This window comes from Falco punctatus, assembly GCF_963210335.1.
Source record: "Falco punctatus genome assembly, chromosome: 1".
Lineage (NCBI taxonomy): Eukaryota > Metazoa > Chordata > Aves > Falconiformes > Falconidae > Falco > Falco punctatus.
The window spans coordinates 44608598-44627159 of NC_137580.1; the positions used below are offsets into that span (position 1 = coordinate 44608598).

Genomic DNA, 18562 nt, shown 5'->3' on the forward strand with positions numbered 1-18562 from the left:
AAACTATCCGATTCCTCCAGGTCTCAAAATTCATCAGGAGTCAACCTGAATGTCGGAAGGAAAGGGATTTTGAAGGAGCTACAGCAGGTTTCCAAGTTGGGAGGAGGGTGCTGTCTCTCCACTGTCCCTGCTTGCCCTGTATCAAACATTTTTCCCCAGCACTAATTATAGATCTGTTTTTTTCCATTTGAATATGCATGGAGTGCTATCGTAGTTCACAAGTCGATTGCAGTGAAGCTACTCTTAAAATTTGACTTGGTTTGGTAGGGCTTTAGGTCAGAAAGGAGCTCTCCAAGGGCCAACCCAGAATTTCAACAAGGCTGTGCACTTGTCCAGACATTTCAGCTCCTTTACACTGAGTGAGACACTGCACCATGTAGTGAAATGTAGCAGAATTCAGGGCTGGATCCTCACCTGGTGTTGGTAAATTCTGCTTTATCAAAGCCAACAAGTGCAACCCCACCTGATGGGTGGATTTCCTCTTTAAAAGATTCAGCAACGTTACTTGTGTCAGATTAGCATTTAAAGGATCTTGGGATTGTCTCTCCATCCACAGAGTTGGCTGGACATCTCCCAAGGTAAAGAACTTTTAACAGTGTGGTTTGCAGTGCTTAGAAAGACCTGGATAGGCAAGATTTCTTATGGTGTTTTGCCAGTTCCCTTGGAGTATGGGAGGGCACCGTAACCTCCAAGGATGTCCCTCAGGTGTCTGCAAGTGTGCAGGGCTGGGTGTTGCCTTTGCCAGTGACTGACTTTCTAAGAATAAGTGCTCTCAAGATCACCACTTTGGGTCTTCAACAGTTCATCAGAATCTGTGTCTAAGACCCATTGGTTTAACCAAGGTCTTAGTTAAACTGATTGATGAGTTTCAAACTAGTTCATGACTTTTCTCAGCTTGAGGAGCACTTCTGCTCACCAGCAAAGCTGCAAAGTTCATGGGCACAATTCAACATGAGTAACTGCAATAGCAGCTCTGTAGTCATTCATTAGCTGGACTGCATGCACTGCCTTAGTCATGCTGGGGAAAATTCAGACAGACGTTGGAATAATAGGAATTAGTCATGAGGAAGTGCAAATATGAGCTCTGTAGTTCATCCCATGTGGGTCCATTCCTGCAAAACACTAGGAAAGGAACAGGAATAAAATATGAGGGAACAGTTCCAAATCCCACAAACATCTTGTGGGTTTTGAGTGCAACTCAGCATCAGCAATCCTTAGCAAAATATTTTGTCCTTATGCAAGAGCAGGGCACTTATCATCACATCCATTAATAGGCTATTCTGGGAAGAGCACTGATATTGCAGTTTGTGTGGGGAGCTTGTGCAATTAGTGAAAAGGCAGAAAAAGCAGATGCGGGAAAAAGACTCTCTGTTTCAACTTTTCAGAGCCTTGGGAAGAAATTCCAGTTTGAATTCAGCTACAGGACCATTCCCACTGTTGGAGTCTTTATCACTTCTTATTTCTGAGTGCTGGTCTGTCCAAGTGCATCCTATTACCATGTGGCAAACAGCAGGTTCACTTTGTGGCATTCCAGGGACACTCTGTTTTACACTGAATTATCACCTTTTACAAAGAAGAAATATTTTTCAGTTGGGTCAAGCCAGCAGGTTTGCTAAGACTATTTATAAAAATAACCTCTTTTTGGACTATAAGCAACGTTAACATGTCAGGCTAAGCAGTATCTTTCAGTGAAGCACTACCCAATGAATGCTTTATGTCCAACAACTGCAGGCTTATGCATCTCAGATAAAGCCCATCTGGTGACTATTAAAGGGAATTACTGTACATACAACATGAAAAGGATTATAACATTTGGGGGGTGGGGGGGTTGTCAGTGTTTTGTTTCAAGTACCAGTGCTGTTGCTAATTTTGCCTTCAGGATAGGTGTTAAGTTTAAAACAACTACAGTTGCTTTACCAAATACAGCTGAACAGTTTGTGTATTGGACTCCTCCTTGCTATAGGAAAATGGGGGTGCTTTGGAAAAGGAAAAGAGACTGAGAAAAGGCATCCCTGGTGGGTTAGCATGAGCTGCTGCTAATGGCAAAGCTACATCTTCAGGCCTTGCACAAACCAGTATCCTTGTTGTTTTATCTCTGTGTAGCTGCCTGCATTTTTAGTTGATTTTTGGTAAGCACCTTTCACTATACCTCTGTCTAGCAGTCAATGTAATGGCCTTATTGATGTCTTTAAATCAGTGCTGTATCACTGGCAAAAGTAGTAACAGCTCTTTGTCTCTCTGTTCTTTCTTAGGTCCCCCAAGGATTGCTGATAAAGTGATTCACCGTCAGTCTGTGAGGCTAGGGAGGACCATCAAGCTCCTGTGCCCAGTGGAGGGTGACCCCCCGCCTCTCACCATGTGGATGAAGGATGGACGCACTATCCACAGCGGCTGGACAAGGTTCCGAATCCTTCAACAAGGGCTGAAAATCAAGGAGGTGGAAAGCGAAGATGCGGGAACCTACATTTGCAAAGCCACCAATGGCTTTGGCAGCACCAATGTGAACTACACCCTCATCGTGATTGGTGAGTAGAGCTGGAGAAAAGCCAGACCTCACCTACTTTGTGGGGAGAGAGTGAGCTGATTTCTGTGTAGCCTGTCAGTGACTGTGTATTTGCTTTGCTAATCATTCACTGACCTCCACTCTTAACTGGCCCTTTCCAGTGTTTGAGGATTGCCAGAGCTGGCTATGTTGCTGCACATCTTCTGCTGCAGCGGGCTGCAGGCAGATAAGATTACACAGTGCCAAAGGTTACAAATAAACAGAAATGATGCAATAGTCACTAGGGTCCAGATCACAATGAATTCCACACAGGAAAGGCTGTGTGATAAGGAGAGGTCATGCTGATCTTTATGTTTGCTGTTTGAACAGGATACTTCTCAAAACAAATGTTAAGGCATCCATATAAAAATGCACAGCTGGAGGATCCATGTACTGAGCTTTTGCAGAGCATGATGTCTTCAGGAATAATAATAATTAGGTTGAAACAGAACTCAGAGCTGGCATATGACCCAGGGATGCTCAGTTACTGAGAAATCTGCTTGGTGAAGGCCGAATTAAAAAAGCTTCAGACCACCATCTTGGTGATCACTGGTTCCCTGGCTGAGCTTTTGACTGGCTTCAAAGGGCTTGCTTGGTCTGGTTATGGGATTTTGGGGTCACCCGCTGGGCTGAGCATACCCAAAGACATTTCTGTGGCTGATCAGAGACTCCTCTTCTGTGGCTGCCACAGAAATATGCTCATTGGTCCTTGTCTGTGAGGAGAGGAAGAGCTGGATGAAAATCTGCACACTGGAGGATGCTGAAGGAGCAAACGAGAGGGTTACAAAGCAGGGGGTGAGATCAAGTATCCTGCTTATTCTATTGCCTGATCAGCACCCCAAGTATCTGTTCTAAAAAGTTCTATTTCTCTCAGATGGTGGAAGCAAGCACAGAGCTTAGGGCAGTTTCCAGCTGCCTACTGGTTGGTGCTTGGCCTGGTTTTGTTCTGTTTTTTCTTCTTCCCCTTCACTGTAGGAGGGCTGCTGTGGACTCGGAGCATGTAGCAAACCCTTGCTGCTGCTTGATGGAGGATTATCACCTGATAACAGGGTGGTTCTTGGAGAATGCATTTGCTGCAGAGCCAGAATTGGAAAGAGACCAGGATATAAATGTCTTATCAGGGAAGAGATGCTTAGGTGAGGGGTACTGTCTTGCAATATGACTCCTGTAGCATCAGTGAGATAAAGCTGCAAAAGCCATCTTATAGTTTACATGGATTTGGTTTTCCTTGTTCACCTCTTTCCTATCTACATTCATCCCTCTTTGCTTGCTACACTAAACAAAAATGGTGAAGTGGAAACAGTCTATAAAGAATCATGTCTATACAGACTTCTTTTTGGATGCGCTTTCCAGGCTGGTGTGGAGCAAGGGGTGATACAGGAACCTGCTTCAGTCTTGCTTGTGCTTTTGCAGTGTGTGGAGGTTGTCCAAAGTCTTTGATCTTCTGTGTCATCCAGTATCTTTCAGAAAGCTCAAGGCCCAATCTAGCTGCCATTATTCCAGCACAAAGAGGCACTGAGGCTTCTGTGAGTCGAAGAAGCCTCTGACAATTCTTCATAGCACAACAGAAACAAACGAAAGGGAAAAGTTGGGAGGCACAGGGTAAAAGTTGGACTAGAATTGAGGAAAGATTGAGGCAAAACCTCCAATTCAGTTGCTCAGGGAAATTGGATTATCAAATTTAATTGTGTTAAGAACAATAAAGTTCATTATATTTGGCACTGAAAAGCCCTGGGCACAAACACTAGTTATTTAGAGCCTCGTTGGGCAGCTATGTAAGGAAATGGTAAGCTCCCACTGGCCTCTGTGGGTGTGAGATTGAGTCCTATGCAAACAAATATTGATCACCAAGTGCCAAGAAAAGAGTAACTTTAAACTAAATGTGCCGCAGACATATGGGCTGAGTTATCATTCATCTCCATGCATCCTTGTTGTAATGCTGGCTAAACCCAGTACTTCTCAGAGTCTTTGCGCCTTCATTCCTTGTCTCACGGTGTACCCTTGTGCATTGTTGTTGCTTAGACCATTTTGGATGGACTACTTATGTCCTTTGTCTTCAGTGGTACAGATGGGCTCATATAACATTTCAAACCAATTACTTTTCGCTAGAACAGTTTCCCCTGAAAACAAATGTTCCCCTAGTGTCTTTCTTGCCAAGGTCTGCAAGTAAACACAAGGTATCACTGACTTATTCTTTCAAAGGACCCAAACATTCAATGCATTGACCAGATGCTCGTGTTTGTCTTGGTGAAAATGCTTTTGGTTGAGAGCAAATCAATCCTTTGTTGATTTTTGAGAAGGAAGCAGTGTTTTAAAACCAACTGCATGTCAGTTTTGAGGATGAAGATCAAATTGATGGAGCTGTTTTGTTTGTGCTCCGGAAAGCACAAACTTCATTAGGCAGAGTGGCTTTTTGAACCATATGGTCTCTCTATTCTCCCACTCCTTCAAAGGAAAAAAAGCCCTCTTATTCCAGCTTTACTGCTGACACCAAACATATCAAACCATGCAGGCGTCAGACATAGGCAAGGTGGTTAAGATATTAAATCTAGAATAGTATTAAATGATTCATTAAATGTTGGGACTTAAAAAAATACAGTACATTTTGACATGAAGACATTCTGGGAATTTAAGCAGTGATATCTGGAATCAATACAGTAGCTTATCCAAAATTTTTGGAGTTACGGTATATGCTTTTAACTGAGCTCTGTCACACCAGTAGCAAGTGAGGATCTGTCACGCCTGTGTTATATACATGTACACTGCAGCAGGATAAGGTGAAGGTTTACCTGAGATCCTCCAGAGAACAGAGACTTAAAATTCAGCAGACTTGAACCTCTCTGCCTGTATTCAGTGCTATGTAACTCTTACTAATCTTAACTCTTATTAGTCTCTGTATTCCGTTATAGTATAGAGAACCAACAAATATCTTTGACATTTACAAAGGAATAAAAAGGGCAGTGGCTCCGCCAACACCAGTGAGTGCAAGCAGACATGGTAGTGAGCTCCTTTGTCTGCGTTGTAGGTTGGCCTCTGTGAGATGCAATAATTTTGGTATAAGCCTGTTCGAATGTTGCTTTATGGCTTTTATGACAGCTCTTGCTTGCAACCAGCCAGCTCAGTGCACGAGCAGAGCCAACTTAGGTCTGCCTCTACATGTCTGGTAGACATACCTACATGTTGCCTGGCTGGAGAACTTCTCAGTCTCCCAAGTGTGGATAAGATGGATTACTATGATTTTACAGATGGTAACTAAGGCAAAGAGAGACCAGGTGATTAGTCCAAGACCACATAAAATATGAGCTGTGGCTCAGAGTTGAGCCTAAACCTCTTAAATCTCACCCTAAAAGACTATTCCTCCCTCATAACACTTTGTAAAGTATTTTCTTCCTAATTTAGCATCTTCCTGCTGCCATGCTGGAAGGGAGTCTTCTCTTATTCTAGGGGTTTGATCTTCCTTCTCAGACAAAGGGTTTGCCAACCCAGATGGTAGCAATTGGTTTCTGCCCTGCTTATTTCCCCATCTTCTCAGACTGCAGGGCCTAGATCCCAAAGATCCAAGGAATCTTGCTCTAAAACACCCCTGCATGAAATGTAATCCAGTAAAAGCAGATAACCAATATAAGTCAAAACTACAATTTCCTCTCCTAGCCATCTTTAATAGTTTTTGTGGCTTACCACAAGATTTGGGATGCCAATTACACTGCAGACAGATTTACAGATGCTGGAAGAGGAACTTCTCTTTAATCAGTATTAAATCAGCGTTGCAGTTATTAAGTACAATGGTTCCTTATTGTGGAGAATTATCTGTATCTCATCAAAACAAATGTGCTGTACCTTCTCAAAAAGTTATTTGTACAATGATGCCCAGGGAAATCTTATCTTTAAGTTTGTTTTTTTTCCCCAGCTGAATCAATTCAGATTTATAATCTACAGGTGTGAAAAGTAATTTTATTTTGTTTTTAGATGCTTGGTTGAAACCTGTGGTTTCATTACTGCAGAATAAAACTTGCTTGCCGGTGTGCTCTAAAAGGAAGCCCAGGGCCAAAGAGGAAGAAATGAAATGTTGAATAGCTGCTCATTATTTGAAAACTGTCCACTTGTGTGCAGAATGAAGGTGTGTTCTGCAGTAAAAAAAAATAGCATATGATGGTGTAACTGAAGCCTGTATCAAGCTGTGTCCAGCTTGGAGAAACTGTGAGGCTGCACAGATGGAGCCATCACATGATCCAGCCATCAGGCGCTCCCTGGGAAATCTTAGCCCAAATGGGTGAGATTTGCCTGACTTAAAAATAACTGAAAACAAAGTCTTCTAACAAGGAAGTGCTGGACAACCTCCATTACCACCTCTTTCTTCAATAATAAACAGTATCACTTGTTCCAGAAGTCTGGTCATTCTCTGAAGAGAAAATTGTTGGTGAACAACTGTAGGAAGGACTATTAGTAAATATTTATGCTTCAGCGTAATGACCTCTTTCACTAATGCACAACACAGAAGACTTCTCACTTGCAGAAGTGTTATGGGCCAAATCCTGCAAGGTGTGTCAGCATTGCAACATGCAAGGCTATTGCTACAGATGCTGCCAGTAAATACTTCATCTTGCATCAGTTGCTCAACCAAGTGATGAAAGATCAAACCGTCTTTATTTTTGCATCTGCGTGCATGTTTCTTATTACCTTCTGTAGCAAAGAAAATGAAAACAACAAGAGTAGGGTTTGGGACTGTCTCTTCACTTCAGACTTCTTGCTTCGTGTGGAGTTTGTAAACTGCGAAAGACACATCTTTCTTGTGTACATCCCAGCACAAAAAAAATCAATATTTGAGCCAAGGAACAGCTGCTCCAGTGTTTCTTTCTTGTCCTGTATCTCTGACTGCTGCCATTGTTTTTTCTCTTCTTTGGGTTTATTTGAAGGAAGATTTTGGTGAAGAATCCGTGATCCATCCAGTTCATATCCCCTTCTAGTGCCTGGCCCTCTGAGTGACCAAGCCTCTTGGCCCCATTTGGGCTGTGGGGCAGTAAAATCTTGATGCAGAGAGCAGGAGAAAGAGCACAGCTTGTTGTTCTAAACCTGTAATGGACAGTTCAGAAATTGAGCTACATCTCATTTTCAAACAAATCAAATTTACTGTTAAATGTCTGCTGTCTGTCTGTTGCAATGGATTGCTTTGAGAATCTTCCCTGACATCAGATGATTTATCTCTAAAGTAGCTTTTTCCTGCTGAGCCAGCTGCTATTTTATGTGTTTTTACAGCTTGTGCAAAGACAGCTCTCTTTGATAACAGGCATGTGTGAAAAATTTGCATTAAAATAACCTTTTTTTAAAAAAAATCAGTCAGCATAAGTATCCTGACAAAAAGTCATGGCAATGTCTGAATGGATATTTATTCTAATGTGCTTTTTTTCTGCCCGTAGTAGTAGAAAATACTGTGTGAAAAAAAGTCAAGTACAGTAAAATATGTTTTTTATTACCATTCTCCAATGAAGTCATCAATCCGTGTCTCAGAACTCATTTATAGTGAAAAAGCTGAGAAAATATTTGTAGCCCAGAGTCAGGTGCCACCAGCCATCTTAGGAAAGCATGACAAATTCATTTATGTTTGGGTTTTGGCCTCTTAATAAACTCTGGGGACCAAAGAGAGATGTGCTCAGCAGGAAGATGTGAATCAACATTGAGTCAGCAACGTATGCACCAAGGGACTGCTAATGCTAAGCAAAAACTGAAAGGTGTCAACACTTTAAAAAAAAAGGAAAAAAAGGTGCAGTATGTGCTTCTGAGAACAAGGTGGTGTAACTTGTGCTGGTTGTGGTATGGAGTTAGCAATCCAGCTTTAGCGCATTTACTTCAACACAAAGTGTGAAAGGCAGCCCATCCAGCATGGGACCGTTAACACAATCACAGGGTATATAATCATGACTAATGATGATTAGTCAGTTGTTATATGAAAATGAAGAATTCCTTGTGACAATAAACAGTAACAAAGTTCTCATGTTTGATTTGTTAAGGACCCAATCCAGCAGCTGGATCTACGTTGGTGGCCTCCTGTGCATACGCGGTGTGATTAACACCATATGAGGATCTGGCCATAGTCACTGATGCTTAGTAATGGTTATGTTGCTAATTAAAGCTCAGATTGTTATTGGCCCATGGGAGCTGAGCAGAAAAGGGGAGCCTTAGTTTACCTCTCAAGGCCTAGCAACTGCAATCACTGCACAAGGACTTCTTGTCAGCGTGTGACGTGGTGTGACTGGGTCACAGTCACCCCTCTGTGGAGATGCAGGTAGGGCTTCAGTCCATACAAGACCTTTCTTGGTGGCATTGCCAAGTGAGGGGGTCAGCCTGTGGGAAGAGACTGTCAATGTGCATGAACTGCTCCTGTTAGCTAGAGAAGTTGGTGAAATGCTCAGTACATAAAATGTGTTTTCATGTTTTGGTACAAACTCATAGCTAAACCCTGATCACTTAGAAATGAAGCTCTTTTTCCACTGGAAGTGACTCATCATTGACTAATGGTGCCCTCATCCAAGCAAGGGCTCTTCCTGCTCAGTGTTTATTAGCATAGGCATAAAGACACACACCCTGACCAAACGTGGTGTTGATCAGGGACAGCACACGCCTGTTAAAAGAAATCTAAAAGCAATCAGGTATTCCTATCCCCTGAATTTCTGTGGTGCTTCATTTTCCCCTCTTTTGGGGAATCCTGTTCAGAGTCCAGCAAACTCTCTTTTCCCATATGCAGCCTGTTGAGTCCTGGAAAATGTCCACTGTCCTGGGAGATGAAACGAGGAGAGAGGAATACTCCAAAATTAAAAGGTGACTATTTCTGGATTGTTGCATAAAAATTATTTCACTAGTTTTTGCCATTTTGATGACTAGACTGATGTCACAGGAGCCCATAATAATTTGTTCTTGAAAAGCTCTTTCTTTATAAAGAGGTGGTGATGTGAGTGCCAGCATTAGCTGTAACTATCCCAAAAATGACTAATCAAAAATGTAGCACCAAGTGATTTGACTGATGGCTCTCGGTGAATGGGTGTAAAAGGCTGGGAAATACCACAACCAGGCAGCAGTCTTGTTTCTTCCAAGTCCAGATCTATAATGTAACTCAGTGCTAATGCTGTATAATGTCCACAGTTTTTACAAGATCTTTGTTAGGTTTTATTAGTTTCATTTGATTTTATAACAAACTTTACAGTATGCTTATCAATACATCATGTTCTGGCTAACAAAAGCCTCACTGTTCCGGGTAGATCTCTTTTTCCCCTTCGTGAAGCTGTAACATAGAAGCCAAGTTAAGAAGGTGACAACACCTGTTCACAATTTAAAGGAAATGAAAAGATTTTTTTCCATGGATGTAAGCATGAAATTCATACATATATGTATGGATATATAATTTCCCCCGTACTCCATCCTGTGGTAGACTGTGGCAAACCAGAGCTGTGGCCAGTGTAAATTCGAGGCATGCAGGACATATGGATGCATTTAGCCCACAATCCTTTGCAGATGCTTTGGAGTGTGTAGCGGCTGCTACACCCATGCAAATAGCAAACTGCAGCTCTGTTTGCTGCACAAATATTGTTTGGGAATGAAAGCAATACACAATACCAGGCAAGATGACATTAAAAGTGTGTTTGATCTGAGCAATTTATGGCTTCCTTCTGTTAAATGATATTAATAGAATTAGCCTCTGATCCCAATGAGTTTGTGGTATACATGTTGGGTTTTTCTTGACAGTATGTCTGAGGCTAAAAACATCTTTTGCCTCTGACTATTAATCAGAGTTGTCTTTGGTACAGTCCTTCATACAGCTAACGGGCAGAATTTCAGGCAGTGTTGACAGAGCAATGCTGATGTGCACAGCCACTGATTTGTCCACATCTACAGGTCTATAATGCTTATAAATAGCTGCATTTGTGAGTAAAGCCAAGGCAGTCCCTGGTCCAAGCAGGTGATATGTATGTGTGTGGAAAGCAGGCATGCAGAATGTAGTCTAGATTACCAGTCAAGGTCTGCTGTGACTCCAGAACAGTAATTAAGAGTATTTTAATTAATAGCACCCCAGGTCATGAGAAGCCATCAAGCTAATTGCAGATCTGGTCATCAGCAGTTTTGAGATGTCTACCATCTTGTCAACCATCCAGGACGGCCATCTTCTCCAAGAGCAGGATCTTTCTGTTAACTTCCCTACAACTACTGCTGTCCTCCCCTTTTCCTGACAGTGTTTCCTTGGCAGCTGTGTTCCATCCCTCTTCTTGCCAAAGGCCAGGAGTAAAGGACTGAGCATGGCCTCATCAGACTCAGAGGACCACTGAAGCTAGGTTGGGCTTCATGGACACAGTGTCTCCAGGAGGCCTCTGCCAGAGAGCACTGTTCCCCATTCCTTAGTCCCATCATACATCTCTGCTGTCCTCAGTTTGCCCAGTAAATATCACAGACAGATAGTGGGGTTTCTAGCCAAAGTTTAGTCCCTTTGATATCAGTTAACTCAGAAATACACAAAAGGCACACTTGTAAATTAAAGCACAATGTATAATATTTACCATAGGGAGAACAGCACCAAATTGGGCTAATTTATAAGGTATAGCTTGAATGCTGATTTTGGAGACTCCCTCTTTATGTGTAAATGCATGTGCACACCATCGATGGCTCATCTGCTGCTTCTTGATTCATACATGCAGGTATGTTGCCTGTTAAAATGTATGGTTGTTGAGGAGATGTGTTTTTACATTCCCATAGGGTCTGGTTCTCTACTTTTCCTGTGCTGTCGTTGGCATCCACATTAAGAAAATGATCAAAAAGAAAAAAAGAAAAAAAAAAAGGGAAAAAACCCAACAAAACTGCTGGCAATTAGTGTATAAACCTATTTTTAAATCCAGTTTATTTTTGTTTGATGAGAGAAAGAACATATTCTGTGTTGTGCTGCATGAATAATATGATTGTGCTAGAACACTTTGATTCTTGCTTTATAGTAATGTGGGTTTCATAGTCAGAAGACCCGAGTGTTTACATTATACACTTTTGGCAATAAATTTGGAAAAGAAGGGGAAAAAAGCACTAATCCCAGGAGTTCTGAAACCTACACTCCTTCTTAAATGTACCCTGTTAAAGACATTAAGTCCCTTGCAAACATCCATCTATCAGCAGTTGAGAGTTTGTAAAAGGCGTACTTTGTTCTGAACTCCCTGCCCTACTGATTATGCACAGTTCTTTTATTTTGTGAATAGGATGACGACCCCTTAGCCTGGTAATGATGACAGATTTATGTATTTTAACACCCAGACGCTGCTGTATTTGTTAAGGGCTGCCAGACTCCAGCAGTGCTGCAACTGTAGTTTATTTTCATTGTCAGTTTGTGCTGCTTTTCAAGGTGTTCTGCAGCCACTGGAAGCAGTGCGCTGCTGCACTCAGAGGCTGAGATGTCAGGATGTTAAGAACATAAGCCACCATCCTTGGACTGTTTCCACTCATAAAATGTCAGTTCTACTCTGGTCGCACTGATGGGGTGGAACCTGCTTCTCTCACTGAAGCCAAGGAAAAGAGGGGAGAAATAAACCCCCTCATGGCAGTTAAAGGAATCAGATAACACAGAATTTATCCCTTCACTTTTTACTCCCATGATGTATTTTGCAGCTCTCAAGTTAATGTTTTAAAGAGAACCTTCTTTTAATGTGCAGTAAAAGAAAAGAACATGAAGACACCTTGCAAGTTCAGCTGCTAAAGCGCTGTATGGGTCAACAGATCTGTCCTCTGTGCAGTGCATCTGTCTGTGATTTCTTTTGCATTGTTTTAAATGACTGCAAGTGGCAGAACAATAGAGAGACAAACAGTAAGAACAATGCTGTTTTTAATAACAAGCTCAATTATTAACAGGCCTATGCAGAAAGTATTTTATGTAAACTAAAAGGAAGCAATTTTTTTTTTCCAATTGCAATGGTCCAGTACAGCAAAGGCAGGTGATGCCTTTCTTCTTTTCTTCTTTCCTTTTATCTTCCTACAGATACGTTTGTTCCTCTGTGTGTATATAATGTTCTTACAGACACACTACAAAGATTATAGGGCAAAAAATGCAGAATATGCATGTCTTTATGATATCTTCATGCCAACCAAGCCACTAAATCTGAGTTTATCACACAATCCAAATGATGTATAGGACTTTTGTTGCTATTTTTTTTTTTTTTTACTTCCAATTCATTGCTTCCCTGAAAAATCTTGCCAAGTCAGTTGAACTATTGAGTCAGTTTTCTTCTTGATTATCAACAAATGGCTTTGAAATATTTGGGACTGAATCCTCTACTGCAAAACTATTCTGATTTGGAAAAAAACCCACCACCAAATTCTTTGTTGAGTTTTCTTTGGTTCAGTATTAGATGTTTCTCTTCTTAAAGAGAAGCCATATGAGCAGGCATGTTAGGCTTGTGTTGGTTTTTTTTTTCAAGCTAGAATAAATTATGGTAACCTTTCCGCTGAATTAAACAAGGATCTTCATCTCACCTGTGTTGAACATGCAGCTGGCAGGAGACAGAAGAGCTGCTGACAATCTTTGTTGCTTGCTGGCAGTGAATTTGGGAAGGGAGTTGGATCCACTTCAGATCCAGGCTGAGATTCCCAGACCTGCTGGCTGCTCTTTCCAGAGCAATCCCAGGAATCTCATGGAGGAGAGAGGTGGTGCCTCCCTAGTCCCCAGCACAGTCCAGTGTTTCTGCTCTGTTTGTAGCATCTCCTGAAAACTGCAAGCCCACTGCAGCTTTTCCTGGTAGCCCTTGCATATACTTTGGCAGAAGTTCCAACCCAGGAGAAAGTTGTGGGAATGAGATATCAAGAGGGCTGTTTCAGCCAAGGTGTCTTGTGAGTTGCTTTGGTTTGAGTGTGGGTTTGCTAATCATTTTCTTTCAAGGAGGCTTGGAAGATGCAACAGCCTTTACTTGAGGGAAGTGAATAATACTGAGGGTGAATTTTGAGAAACTAGTCTGTGCCTTTCGCTTGAAATGCAAGCAAGGTGCTAGGCATGCTCCTCCTGTCCTGACAGGCATGATCCTAATACGCAAGCCATCTCATGATTACATTGGTGGATTAGTTGGCTTTGTCTGTGGGGACTCCATCATCCCCTTTGCTCTGGGATGGGTTTCAGAGCCTCTGGGGAGGTGTCTGAGAAGCTGCAATCATGGCCATTGTAAAAACACGTCTATGTGACCTTCAGAAAAAGAAGTTGTTCTCTGGGTGCTTCGTCCTTGGGTAGTTATGGAGAATTTTGTCATGGCCCCTTGAAACCTTGCCATGATAAACAGACAAAAGGGCAAGAGCTTTCAGGGGTAGGTCGGTGGAATTGCATCAGAAAGGAATTTGGCCACCCGATATGCTAAGTTCTATCAGTGCTCGTGTATATCTCCGATCCATTTGCCAGGAATGATTTGAATATGTTTTGCCCTTGTTCTAGGCAAAACCTGGGTCATGGACATACTCAACTATAAATTAAACAGTTAAACCTTAAATACAGAAGTTATGCCTTATGTGTGGTTATTGCTATTTGTTTGTTTGACCCATGTGAGCTTTTCCTAGGAATTTTTGGCCCTTCTTATGTTCAGAACTCCACACTTAACAGGAGGATGGGCTGCACATTGGACTGCTCACAAGTCACATTTTAATGCCCTTCAGCATCTGCAGTGAGGAAGGGAATATTGCAGATCCTGTGACAGCATCTCTCTCTCCAAGGCCATGGTGGCATGTTCTGAAGGAGAAACTCTTTAAGTTTCACTAGATCCTTCTCACCTGTTATTTCGAGGAGGCAGTCTTCTGTGTTTGGGGCTAAATCTATTCATCTTTGTTGATATGCTATGGACCACAGAAATAGTTTCAGACATGGGGAATAAAAGCCAACAAGTTGCCCGCATGTCATTCCTGTTATTTCTGCTGCAGCCTTTTTTTTTTTTTTTTTTTTTACAGTATTATATTGCTTTTCTTATTGACAACTACCTCCCTGGCACCCCGAACCAGCTTTTTTGACACTTAGCATGGGGAGTCTGTTTAATGTGGGGAAATAACCAGTTTGCTTATTCCCTTAAGGAGTTCTGACCTGCTTTTTTATATTTCAAATGTGGCAAGATACAAGGTGCCACACTTGCTCTGCAGGGTGTGCGGTGATAGTTATTTAATTTATTGGGATGTCATTGCTTTTGTGTCTTGCTTAGATACGTTCCTATGGACTTGGAAGGTATTTTCAAGCTTGCTCACCTCACCCTGCCTAATTTTGGGGGATTTGCTGTTGTAATGCAGTGGGATTTCTCCTCCAGCCTCAAAAGCTAAACCACTGCTAAGTTGAGATGATACAGCCAGTTCTTTGCTGATATTTTGGTCTCTGCTTAGAGTGTGAAGTACTGGGTGGATTTTTAGCCACAGCTTTTCTCAAGACTTTCTTCAACTATGGCATGACTCAGGCCATAAGTGAAATGCTTTTTGTGTTCTTAGTGAAGGAAGAAGTGGACCCCACTTAGAGGTCTGTAGTTTTCGAGGAGGATGGTAAGCTGAACTTAAGCACTTATCTCTGGGGCCATCAAAGGTGGAAGAGAAAGGGGAGTTCAAAACCAGTCAGCCGAGGCTGAGTCAACCCTTTTTGAAGAATTCCCACGAACTTCCATGGGATGAGTACTGCCACTGCTGAAACCTTTTGAAACCTTACCTAACCATCCAGTGACACTTTTTGAAAAATGTGTGTACTAAGCACACATTCCTGGGAAAATGTAAGTAGGGTTCACATGTGTTGAATACTGAGGTGCTTTCTCAGAAGGAGATGTTTTGAAAGGAAATTGAGAAAATGGGTTTCTAAAGCAATTTTGATGAGCTATAGTGCCTGCCCTAGTTAGTATGGACATCAGCTGAAGCTATCTTTTAACAGTTTTTGCTCCTGTAAACAAGGCCTGATCAATACATTGGCTGTTGCAATAAGCAAACCCTCTAACTCCAGTCCAACACATTCAGCTGTTATGTGAAGTCATGCTGAGCACAAAACAGTTGCAAGGTTTGCTGTTGTCTAACTTGGAGCTTGTACTATGCTTAGGGATTCAGAAAATGAAAGACATTTCTGTACCACCTCTGGATATGAGCTGTAACTTCTGTAACAGTTAAATACAAATTAATAAGAACATGAAAGCTGGAGCCTGAGACAGTCCCAAGGTTGCAGTAATCAATTATTTATTTCCCCCTCCCCCTACTTTCAGACAGCTCTGGCCTCAAATGCCAGGTACACTGTTGCTGAATGTAGTCTATGCATGCAGTTGCCATTGGCCATGGTGGGAAACTGGTGGAGTTACTCAGAAGGAATGTATGTGAATGGTGAGTGGGGTGCTCTGCCCATGCTGCAGGGCAGCATCCCGATACCTGCTTCTGTTAGCTGTAGGACTGCTAAAATTCATTAGACTCACCGGAAGGAAATGGCTTGTCTTGCAGTTCTACAGGGAGGAAATGAAGGAGAGAAGAAGCAAAAGGAGAAAAAAATCAGGGAACAGATTTTTTAAAAAATCTTTTCTTCCTTTTGCATTACAGACACGTTAAGTACTTAATATTTTAAGAGCATCTTCTTACTTAGAAAAGCTGGCAAAGATGGGATTCAGTATGAGTCTGCCAGATTGATTTACAAATCGGCCTTACGAACTCCTGCTGCTTAAACATACCAGAATGCGACAATTAAAGCCAACATCTGGAATTCATTGGTGGAGCTGATCCTAGATAAACATTAAATGAATGTCCATTTCCTTAGCATTGGATTTCCTCTGGCTACTACAGCTTGAGTAGTGTCATCCTATCAGATAGAGCTGATGATGATAGCAGAGCAAATGTCAAAGTTATGAGCCAGATCTGTTTGTTCCATCTTTTAGCACTGAAATGAGGACTAAAGCTGGGCTGAAGAGACACCCACTGTTTTTTTTTTTTTTTCTGCTAGGTGGTGGGAATGGCTTCCTCGTCTCAGTAACTTGGGCTAAGCTGGTTGCGTGTCTCCCTTTCTCTCACGTGAAGATGGAATACTTCAGATTACTTAGGTTAATCTCACCCGAGGAACTTTGCCTCAGCAGAGTTTCTCCTCTCTCTGTTTCCCCCAAACCTGTCGAGGTTACTGCAGTCTCCCTCAATTCTCCAAATCCATGGAGGGATTCTGTTTGTTCATTTGTTAGAAACAGAGAAAACAATGAATTTTGGACCAAGTTTCAAGGGAAGGCAGCCACAAATACCTGTCTATCTTCCTTTGCAACAGATCTCTTCCCTGAGGCTTGGTTGAAGTGGAGAGTGGTCAATGCTGTCCACGTCCATGGTGGGTGAGATGGAAAGCCCTGGGGAATGGTTTTTCTCAGGGCCAAGGAGAGCTTGCTTACCTTGGCAAGAATCACGTTTCTTTTCAACCTGTCATCATGGGGGAAGTAAAAAGCACCTTTCAGCTTTCACTCATGCTCATATTGCCACATAATCTCTGATCTCCTTGGTCACTGGAGGAGCAAAAAATGTGATAGGCGCTGGGTGGTTCTATTTGCACAACCGTTGTGTCCCCCCCTCCCCCGTCCCGTCCTGTCCCGTCCCCCCCGTCCCCCCTGTCCCCCCCTGAAGCTGCTTACTGCTGGATCACTGAAATGAAGGTGAAGAGAGGTGTTTCCATGTTGGCAGGCACTCCGGAGTCAAACAACCTGAGGAGAAAAATGTCCCTTTCATGGAAAACCATAACTGCTTTTAGAGGTACAGCCATCCACTAAGGCACATGAAAACAGATGTGCTCAGGTCTATGCTTAGGACATCATTCTTGCCTCTGATCTCAAATAAACTGGGTGAGGTTTGGGATCTTTAAGAACTTTATGAGAATCCAGGTCATATATTGAAGTGCCTGGTTTCACCTGTTTGAGGCATGAGGTTCTGCCCACAAGCAAACTGATGTTGATTTTGCAGAAGGCTCTTTGAAGCAGTCTCTTTCTGCTTTGGACTGTGCAGGAACTATATTGAAAGAAGTAAGCACATTGCTGGTGCAGGGGTTCTCCGTCCAGCCTTGAGGTGATCTCCAGTATCTTTATTAGTGCCTCTCTGGGTCTCCAGGTCACCTCTGCTGGGCTCCTCTTCTGCAGCTCCCAGCTTCTGCTCGAAGCTCGGTCTCTCTCTCCCTTGGGACCCCAGTACAGAGCTTCTTCCCACTTTCACCAACCCGACAATCAAAAAGTCCTCCTTCCCACCTCTTGCACAGTCATTTAGCTTTATAAAAGCATTAGGTCAGCACCTTTGTTTCTTCAGGAAAAATTGCAGAAATCTTTTCCTTTCCTTCCCTCCCTGCTTTGTGGAGAGCTGAATCCATACCGATCTCCTTGGCCCAGGACATAGCTGCCGGGAGGCACCCAGCTGGCTTTCAGGAGGTGTTTGGGTTTTCGATCTCTCATCCGCAGTTCAGCAAGGGGCAACACAGCTATGAGGGCTGTGCTTGACATACCTCAGAGTGCTCAGTGACACAGTAGTATCTCAAGGGCCAATGCATTTCAGAAAGAGGGCACAGATAGGTTCCCCAAACCATCCTACTGAATCAGCAGGACTTTCTGCACAGAGCAGGCACCTTCCCTCCTTTGAACGCCCCCAGCCCAGCTTAGCTGAAGGAACCAGTGACCCCACGCACAGCGCAGAGGGGGCTCAGCACAGCGATGCAGTGGAGCTGTGAGTGAGATCCATATGGCCCTTGTGCTTTGCATTCTGATAGTATAGAGTTGCCTGCTCAGAGTAGGCTTGAAGAGGCAGAAGTATTTTTCTTCCTTGTTGGCCCTTTTTCCCTTGTGGCTCTATGAGCATTAATCTGCAAGTTGAAACTCTAACATGAAAGAGCTCCACAGAGAGGAAAGATTCAGGTAAGTTTACAGTTATTTTGCTTTGCTGATGACTTCTATCTAGTGGGTTTTCCAAAACAGCTGATAAATATTTTTCTCTGTCTTATGGTGCCGACAGTAGCCTGAAGTCCCAATTTCCTCCTATGGAAGGTAGACCTTCGAGGTCTATGAAATTTATACAGTA

General features: G+C 42.6%; 1 protein-coding gene across 2 annotated transcripts in view; it reads left to right on the forward strand.

Annotated features, from left to right (window-relative positions):
* FGFRL1 (fibroblast growth factor receptor like 1) overlaps positions 1-18562 on the forward strand; it is a 179265-nt gene that overhangs the window by 86212 nt on the left and 74491 nt on the right. For both annotated transcript variants that reach the window (XM_080401176.1, XM_080401175.1), the window contains exon 3: positions 2253-2525. In XM_080401176.1, the coding sequence (XP_080257302.1) occupies positions 2253-2525 (273 nt within the window). The remainder of the gene's footprint in view (positions 1-2252; positions 2526-18562) is intronic.